Genomic DNA, 9,862 nt, shown 5'->3' on the forward strand with positions numbered 1-9,862 from the left:
ATTTATAAGCAAAGTGTTAAAATAACTATCTTGGTGCGTGCGAGAAAATTGCCCTTCACAAATAAGAACCAAAATTAGCACAATGGTAAAGAATATATATTTTTCCATGACGACATGTCTCCTTTCATGTAAAAAAAAATAGATTAAAAAAACTACAACAAAAAAACAGCCAGTCCATGGGACGTGACTGGCGTGCAGATAGATAGCCCTTGATGATGAGATCTACTTGAACTTCGCAGAACGACAGTTTATGGTGTATCGGTCGATGATGGACGGTTGCACACATTGGGTCTGTACTGTCAGAGTGAGATGCAGAGACTTAATGCATGATCATCATATACACTATTGAAATGTTCCAGTTGCATGCCATTTTGCCTAGCCTTCAACAAACAATGGCCATTTAAAAAAGCACAAACATAGATTCAAAATTAGTGATAAAACCCCAGTTAATGCAGCTTTGTGCACGACGGTGACTGACTGTAGCATGTTGGGAATGACATAAATATTATTTTTGGTGTGCTGCGGCTTTGCCTGAGTCTCAGCTCAGCTCAACAGACAATGGTGCTCTGGTGTGCGTGTGCAGAATACCGTACATCCGTCCCCGCACAGTTGCCAAAAGTTCTTCTCGGATAACCCCCCCCCCCACCCCCACCAGTTTCCCTCTTTTCAGTGTGCACTCATTCATTCTATGCTCGCTTAGTTGAGAGGAGATTCTCTGTGCCCGGCTCCAGTTGTGTGCGTAAAACTTTCTAATGAAATCAAAAATTACTTTTTGACCAATTTAGAATTCGTTCTACTTAGGGTCAAGAGGGATTCAAGACACTCACAGAACTTTCCCTGCAAAAGAAAACGTCAGGTATGTCAAGATTAGTTTTTAATCTTTTTGGGAAATCAGACCCAGGAGTTGAGCCCCAAAAATGTTTAAAATAGTTTTTCAATGTTGTTTGGTCCTCAAATTTAAAAAACTGTGCAATGGATTTCCATAACTTTCTAAGGATGTTAGGATGTGTCCCTTTAATTCCTTGGGGAGGGTAGTAGATGTGATTGGTTTAACAAGTACCTTTCTCCACTGTGAAGAATCATGGAGCCCAATTCTACTGCGGGAGGGGCTGAGGAAGAGCACCATGGAAATTACTCACCAAATCCAGTAAGTCCACTTTAGAATACAGAGGATGACATGAAAACTAATTGATATCTGGGACTTATTCTACTGTCTACAAGTGCATGTCACAAGAAGTTTGGGGGTATCATACCTCAAGGATTTAATTAATAATTAAATAAATTCCCATTTCTATCTGAATATAATATAATAGGATGCGATAGAATAGAGAGTTCTTAAAAACTCCACTTCATTAAGGAAGTGACATTCTAAAAACACCAGGGGGTTCCACTGACCACTGGGGATCTTTCTGGGGCCTCTCAATGCTGAGAATCAGTGTATAACATCTGGCTGTCGCCGTGACCCTCTAGCTTGGCTGCAGCTGTTGCTCCAAGCAGGAAGGTCAGCCTTGAGGAGGAGAGATATCCCAAAGAGGGCCACCGGGGTCACAGCGAACATCAATTTAACAGAACATGGTGGGACATGCTAGAACATGATGGGACAGGACCATCGCGGAGTAGTGATTTTTTTTTGTAATTACTCGATAAAAAGGGAATAATAGCAACAACAAAAATAAACATGGCGGTTAACCTAAAAAGCATGGCTGATTATAATAATCCAAATATGTCTTTCTGTAATGAGTTGGAACTAATAGATAGTGATTGATAACATCGTGGCATGGCAAAGTCAGACTGGGAAGATTCTTACCTTCCTTTTCCCGTCTCTTTTTTCCTTGTGCCAGTCTGCCGAGGTGGCGCCTGGCAAGCACGCGGTGGCAGAGGCCTTGGAAGAGGTGCAGGAGGAGTTGATAGAACATCAACCTCTGGAGCAGGAAGACCTGAACTTCGAGAAGTGGAAGCCCAAGCCAAAGCCCAAGAGGACGCTCCACGAGAAAGCGTTCGATGTGAAGACATATCTATGGAACGCTGAGACCAGAGAGTTCATGGGCCGCACTGGGCATAGCTGGTGTAAGTAGAAGTGCTCAGTGGTAGCGGTAGTAACTGTGTGTTGCCCATGCATATCATACCACACAAAATATTTAACCCACAAGAAAACGAATGCAGTGTTCAAAGCTGCAACAGGCCTGCTGACACATTGGTACTTAATTTCTATAAAAGTCCAATAACGTCACTCTCATTTATAATCGCCAATGGTTGAAGGTAAAAGTGCTGGTTTCTTGGCTTATTGTTTTTGGATGATGGTTGGGGTGGGCTTGGGCGGAGGGGGGGGTTTAGAAAGAAATGTGTCTCCCCAGTCCCTCGGCCCTGCTCACTGTACTGTGAGTGAGTGTGTGTCCGAGCTCAATGTTTACATAGGTGCACAGACAACTCTGTCCCGATGCGGACAAAAACAAGGCTGCCTGGGGACGGCTTCCCGGTGGGAGTGCGCTGTTCTGAGTCACACGCTGGCCTAAAATCACATTCCTCATACCCCTCACCCGGCTTTCCACTGCCTTTTTCACAAAGCCCCAATGACCTCCGCATTTGACCGTAGCATGCTCGTGGCCCCACGGTCACAGGAGAACACGTAAAGAGTAGACAAGTGGGGTTTTTTTCCCATAGAGAGAAAAAGTGGTCAAATTTAATTGGCGGTTCGGTGCAGTCCGTCAGACAAACGTTCTTGGCAGAGGCTGTTTCCTGGAGTTTGTTGAGTCAGTGATGATGGAGCAGGGCTCTTGATCCGACAGCCTGGTTTCTATGTGATCCGACAGCCTCGTTGCTATGTGACTCGTTTGGGTTTGAACTCCCTCAAGCCGATGCACTACCATACGAGAGCACTAACATACGAGAACGGTCCAAGGGGCCAAGCTTTGAGAAAATGTTGCAAGCAAGAGCATGTTCCTCCTTCCTTGTCTGAAAACGTGTTTTTTTTTTCCTCATCGTGCCCAGTAATGAAGAAGACAAGAGGCCAGGCTCAAGACAGGAAGCGATAGCTTCAGAAAGCAATGTGTGCACACTTGTGAAGGAATGGGGCCCCATGTGCCTTCTGGCAAGAAAGGATGGGGGACTGAGTTTGAAGTCTGTGATGTGTGTCCTGTGTGAGAGGAGTGTGAGAGGGGGACACAATACCAGAGTGGGGTGATCGAGGCTCCTTGGAGCTGGCTGCGGCTCTATGGCTGCAAAAGACCGTCACTATGATGGCAACCGGAGGTTCACTGTGTTCCTGAGTGAAAGGACAGCTGGGAGAATTCTCACTGAGCTCAAACAGAAAGGCCTTTGTGGGCTCAGGGGACGCAAAGCTGGCTGCAACCAGTCCCCTGTGAAATTGCCTGCGCAGCAAAAGCCATTTAATTTAGGGAACGTTTGGGTTTGATTAGTTGCTAATGGACTGTTAATTGTAATTTGGGGAGAACAATGGCAGTTCTCAGGGTTTCCTTTTTTCACACAGTTCAGGTCATTTGAATGAGTTTGTTAACAAGTTAGTTTCGTAACAAAGTACAAACTGATTGGAGTGATTTCCATTTACAGATGTGGAGAGGCAACACTTTTGTACTGGTCAAACACATTGGTGAGCATCCTGAGCAATGACAGTAGAAGTGTCTAGACAGCCCAGAAAGTTCCAAATTCCAACATAATAACTGGAGATTCTTTATACTTCATTATTTTCCCCAACTCAAATCAACAAATTTCCATTCTGATGCACGTTGATAGCCATAACCACAACTATTACCCTTGCCGTTCTTCTCATGAGCTCCATTAAATTGAGTTACTGTGACTGTGAATGTAACTGATTCTCTATATCTGACCTCCATGTTACCTCCTTCTAGTTCTGATCATCCTCTTCTACACTGCACTGTATGTCTTCCTGGCGGCCATGTTTGGCGCATGTATGTGGTGCCTCATGCTGTCCATCAGCCCCTACCATCCAACCCACAACGACAGGGTGATGCCACCAGGTAAATATGAATTCTAACCCCCCACTCCCTATTTCTCTCTCATTCTATCCGTCTATCCATCCTCCATCCCTCTATCTGTCGATTCTATCTGAACGTAAGCACAGTTGACTGTCTATGGTTTTCCTTTGGCAGGTATGACGATGTCCCCACAACTGGATGGGCACTATGAGATCGCCTTCAACGCCTCCGACCGCAAGTCTTGGAAGAAGTATGCAAAGCTAATGGAGGAACAGCTAAAACGTGAGTCAGATACCATACATGGTGGAAAAGTTGGCATTTTGCCAACCTTGAATAGTAACTTGCAGGAGTGTGGTCTGAAAGTTAGCTGAGGATAATGTTTGTTTTTGCTGGGTCCGATGGGATTCAAATGCTGGGGACATGTTGGGGAATGTTGGGGGTATGACATTGAAGCAGAGCAGGCACACAGTTAGTTAATCCTCTCCCCCCTACCTTCCCTACCTTTGTCCCCTGTCCCAACCGCCACTGGGAGAGCTGCATGCTGGGAAGGGAAAGCCTCTTTGTGGGCAGAGCGTATCCATTGAGTTCTGCAGCTTTTTTTCCCTTCTTCAGCGGCCCGCTTTTGTCAGACTGCCTGAATCAGAGGCCTGGCGGAGCAATCGGTTTATTTATGGGACCCCCCATGTCCCTAGTTTTTTAACATTCTCAATTTCCTTGTTTCAGTACTAACCACTAACTCCCCCATGAAAAAACGAAAAATAATTGTTTAATGTCTCTCTTTCAGCGTACAATGATGCCGTACAGGAGCAGAGGAACATCCAGTGTCCGCAGGATGAGTACTTCATGCAGGACGACCAGGAGGAGAGCGCAGAGAGGAAGTCGTGCCAGTTCAAGAGGTCCTGGCTGGGCGAGTGCTCAGGGCTCCAGGACCCCCACTTTGGCTTCTCCCAGGGGAAACCCTGCATCCTCCTCCGAATGAACCGGGTAAGACAGAGCTCAGATCAGATCTTATGAGATCTCCCCCATGGAGGGCCCCTCTGTTAGCCTGGTCCTAGATCTGTTTGTGCTGAGAGAACACCTCCTGTGGTCGTTGTCATGCCAAACATGGTTGGCACAATCACAGGAGTTGGCAAAGACAGTCCAAACAGATCTGGGATCAGGCTATCCCTCTATAGTATCAGTCACCTAACATGAATTTTCATCCTATAGCTGCATATATCATCAGCGATCGCTAAGAGGTAGTGTTATTTGACATAGTCGTAAAGTGGAGTTTATCGATGAAATGGAGGAAGATGCCATTGAGGTAATCTGAGATAGATACAGACATTTCAGTGACATCTTGTGGCCATTGTGAGGAGCATATAAAAACGTTATTGTGATGTGGACACAGCAATTCTGTGACTCCAGTCAATGTTATTGTTACCATTATATACTGTAGCCTATAGTTGTATTGTCCCCATTTGGAAAATTATAGAGTGAAACCTGGTGGGGATATCCAAAATTAATTGTTGATGATTAGACACATTTTTTAAAATGAAATGTTAATAAATCCTGGCTTGGTAAAGTTGAACAAGACACCATATACAGCTGGTCTCAGCTGGAGGTTAGAATGGAAACATTCCCCTTTCAAAATGATGTGGATGAGAACTTATGGTATGATTGGTGAACATCCTCTAAAGAAATCTGAAGACAACCACTGGGAATGCTAAATATGCATTGAATTGCAACATTGTTTCTCAACAAAATGATGATATAACAATACAAGGGTCCTTTTATTGCTCTCTCACCTGTAGATTCTTGGCTATTTACCTGGCCAAGGCACTCCAGTAAATGTGACCTGTGGAGTCAAGGTACAGTAACAGTCAACATTCCTCCCTTTCAAACATCTCAACCATAACCTGGCTGTAAAAGATCTCTTCGTAACTGAATATCATAACTGCTTATGGAACATGGTGTTAGTCACGAAAATATGACTCACTATGTGACCTCTCACTCTTTCAGAAAGGAGTGCCAGAAAGCTTGGGAGAACTCCAGTTCTTCCCCAAAAGCATTTTCAACCTGATGTACTACCCATACTATGGGAAGCTGAGACACGTAAGTGAGGATTTCCAGCAGCATGACTTCCACTGCTGCTCTCATGATCTAGATTATATGCATGATCATAGTGACGATAGCCACTCAAGTTGCTTGTGTCCCATATCCCTTCTCCCAGGTGAACTACACAGCGCCGGTGGTGGCCGTGCGTTTCAATGGGCTGCAGTACGACACCCACATCATTGTAAAATGCAAACTCAATGGCAAGGGCATCATCAATGATTCACCTACCGATCGCTTCCTAGGCAGTGTGTCCTTCTCCTTCGATGTGGGCGCATAGTAGTATTCCCCATCCTACTGTTGGTGTGGTGTCCCCATGACAACCAGGAGACAGGAGAATATAGGAAAAAATCTCATTATGTTGAATCCTTGTTTTGACCAGCTTCTCTCTTCTCCCATTCCCTCCCGTACCCTTGTGCCTTTTGCTGAAAATAGCTAAATACTTTTGAATGTTAATGGATCATAAGCACACACCACACAGACACCTCACCGATAGTCCTGAGCACAAGATAAGTAGACAAGCTGAATATTACCACTTAATACTTAGCAAGATTAATACCACTAGCTAGGTTTATGAAATACAAGGTTAATCTCACAGGTATATTATTATACAGTACAAACTGCCCTATAGTTAGTCTCTGTAGCTATGCAATTCCATTTATAATTTAAGACATTATTAATAGACCATTATTAATAGACAGAAATACCTACTGTACAATAAGAATATAAGAGGAACATGTTAAGCACATTTTGATTTGAAATCAAATTGTGTACTAATTTCTTTTGAATTTGTACCTTTCAACATCATATCTATTGTGTTTTGTAGACTCCAAAGGCTACCATATGAACAATGGCAGGACACTTTTACTTACACAGTAAAAAAAGAAACAGACTAGGTTACATTTCAGGTTTTGTTGTTGTTTGATAGCTCCTTATTCTACATGTATTGATAATATATAAGCCCTATGCCGACATTTTGTTTCCTTTTCTTTTGTATGAACACAACAAGACTGCTACTGAGAATGTAATAATGCAGGCTGACATTGATCACTATATTAGCTGATGGACACTAAGATCTACTGTGGAAACAGAGTCCACACTGTTGTTAAACTTGTATACCAGTCTTGCACGCTCTTAACGAAATAACAGGCTATTTTGATATAGGCCGAGAATTAATCCTTGTTACTGTATCTTTGCTATGATTCTACTAAACCTGGTATCCATGTTGTATTTATTCTGATGTATACTATAATAAATACAATGTTGATAAGAACAATGTTTTTCCATAGGAATGTATTACCTAATTGTGTAGCAGGCCAAAATATATTGTTTTAGGTAGTGATATCTTTTTACATGAAACTATTTTCTTATGTTGAAGGTTGTCAAGCAGAGTACATTAAACGTAACCTATTACACACGCACAAACAAGATAGGTCTACTTTGCCCAGATATGTTCAAAGGCATTGCAGAATTATTTATTAATTTTATTCCATAATGTTGACATGGTGCAATCAATTATCAAAACTGCCTAAAGAATTGGAGATTCGAGCTAAGAAATATTCAAAAAGTGAGCGTTATGCCCATTCATATTGTTTAATAAAACCATAACACTGTAGCAAATGTAAACAATAAACTTGAAACTGAATGGACTAATTGAACAATGTGTATCTGTCATTATGTACTGTTAAGAAATCCTGAAAAAATTACCTGATTTGACACTTGTCAAGTATCAAACCACAACATATCAAGTCAGATCAAATGACATTGTTTATTTGAGAGGCTTACTGATGCGTAAAACAACAAACACTAAGGTTTAGTGATTCATTCTAATGGCTAAGGTTACGGTTAAGGTTAGAGATAAGGTTAAACTTAAGTTTATGCATTAATTCTGAGTGGTTAAATTAAGGGTTAAGGTTTGGGAAAGGCTTAAAACAAAACAAAAAAAAAACGAGTGTCTAGCACTGGGATTGAATATGCAACCCTCCGAGTCTGACGGCTCGATCACACCGACAGCCTCATTGCATTTTGGTACACCAGCATTGCGTTGCAGAGGCAGTTGCAGTGCATTCTGTGTGGTGCATAAATTGGATGTATCAAACGTATGCGTCAAACTGTATGCGTAGACGGCTTGACAGAAATGGTAGCAGAAGGTGAATGTTGAACTTTTGTTGCACACATATCCAGATGATGCTGCGTACCATTTTGTGTAATGATGCTGTCGGTGTGATCAAGGCGTGAGTCTGCAGTTTAAATGCTTAAACACAATGGATTAAACGCAAGCCTACTAGATGGTAAAAGGTGCTCACGTTGCCCCTAGTGGTCGGTTCAGCGTCCGCATTTGGCCAAATCTGGTACCTGCAGAATCGGCACATCCTGGTGTATTCCATAAGAGAATGGGTTGACCGATCCATAGGAGAGATGAACTGTATATCTATCCATTGTTCTCTATAATACGTTGAGGTCCATAGTGATAGTGCGAGAGTAAAAATTACCTGCTTTGTTTTATATTAATAGTTAACAATTATATGCTTAACATTGTTAAAGAGATTGTGATAACTTGCAATACTGTGCTTCTGAGAAGGGATGGTTCAACTCTCTGCTCCCTGCAGCTGGTCTGTGCGTATCGTCAAGGACATGGGGCGACTCAGAGATAACTTGCGACTCGGGATAGAGGTAAAACTTGAGGGACAGAACAACCTGTTATTGTTTTGTATCATCTTTGCTTCTGAGTAACTTGGTCACACGGTATAAGACAAAGAGCCTCTGAGAAGTGACCACAGTGTCTCAGTTCATCCTGTTCTTCCGTTATCTTTCAAGGGCACAGCTGTGTAAGGATGTGAGGTGAACAGGCTGGCTTGAACGGAGGGGAGTAACGGAACTAACGTTATCACTTGTTTGTGCGCTATGAACCGATACACATAGTCACGAGAAGAAATGAAGGTAGCTTGTTTTCTTCCGAGCTGACATGGAGGGGTGGAACCAGCCATGACTAAGCATTTTTAGGTCCACTATATAAGACGTCTGTTTATCTCTGTATGTCAGAGCTCTCAGCCCATCACTCAAGATTGTTGGGTCGACCAGCCTCATTATTGCAGAGCACTCACTCTATTCATTTGTGTGTGTGGTTTGACCTGCTCCCTTATTAATACGTTTTGAATAAAGTAATATCCTGATTGGTGATTGACCTTGTCTCTCCTCATTGTTAAAGTAGAATTTCCACGACAATAGGCTCATGTGACCTTAATTTGGAGAAAATAATTAATGCCAAGTGGCCATAGTAAAATCACCCATATATTCTTTATAGGCTCTGTTCAGTAGTGCACTATAAAGGGAATAGGGTGTCATTTGGGACGCAATCTCAGTGCTGTGTGATGGGTGCAGTCATCACTGGTATGTTGGTAGCTGCCCAAGTTCATTCTCCTTTTAGGTTTGTTGAGAAATCAACTTTTATCAACAGAAATACTTTTCTCATTTTGTCACGAACCATAACATGGATTTTACGCAGTTTTCCCAAAACATTTTTGGATTTAACTGCCAGGCCATGTTTACTTGGTTAATATGATCAGCTATCATAAATTCCAACCACAACATAATGACATGTATTCTTTCAAATAGAGGACAATCAATCAGTTAAGGTAATGACTGAGAATAAAAATACTCTTATCTTGACATATTCAAAGTGACTTTTCTTGAAGATATATCATCGTACTCTCTATATCATATCCTTGTTCTTCACTGTCTCTTCCCAGTTCGTGTGTGACTTGGTGTAAAATGTAAAAATAAAACAATTTCAATTGATTGGACTCCTTTTATAA

The 9,862-nt window shown here is 42.3% G+C and overlaps 1 protein-coding gene across 1 annotated transcript; it reads left to right on the plus strand.

The window, feature by feature from the left end:
* The first annotated feature begins 676 nt into the window (after positions 1-676).
* On the plus strand, positions 677-7,705 carry atp1b4 (ATPase Na+/K+ transporting subunit beta 4). Its single transcript, XM_041841851.2, has 9 exons — positions 677-856; positions 1,078-1,147; positions 1,842-2,067; positions 3,867-3,995; positions 4,128-4,235; positions 4,738-4,937; positions 5,747-5,803; positions 5,955-6,047; positions 6,166-7,705. Exons 2-9 carry the CDS (start codon positions 1,082-1,084, stop codon positions 6,325-6,327), a joined length of 1,041 nt encoding a protein of 346 aa, XP_041697785.2. The 5' UTR covers positions 677-856; positions 1,078-1,081; the 3' UTR covers positions 6,328-7,705.
* The last annotated feature ends 2,157 nt before the right edge of the window (positions 7,706-9,862 follow it).

The sequence above is a fragment of the Coregonus clupeaformis genome, chromosome 2 (assembly GCF_020615455.1).
Source record: "Coregonus clupeaformis isolate EN_2021a chromosome 2, ASM2061545v1, whole genome shotgun sequence".
In the NCBI taxonomy this organism is placed as follows: Eukaryota; Metazoa; Chordata; class Actinopteri; order Salmoniformes; family Salmonidae; genus Coregonus; species Coregonus clupeaformis.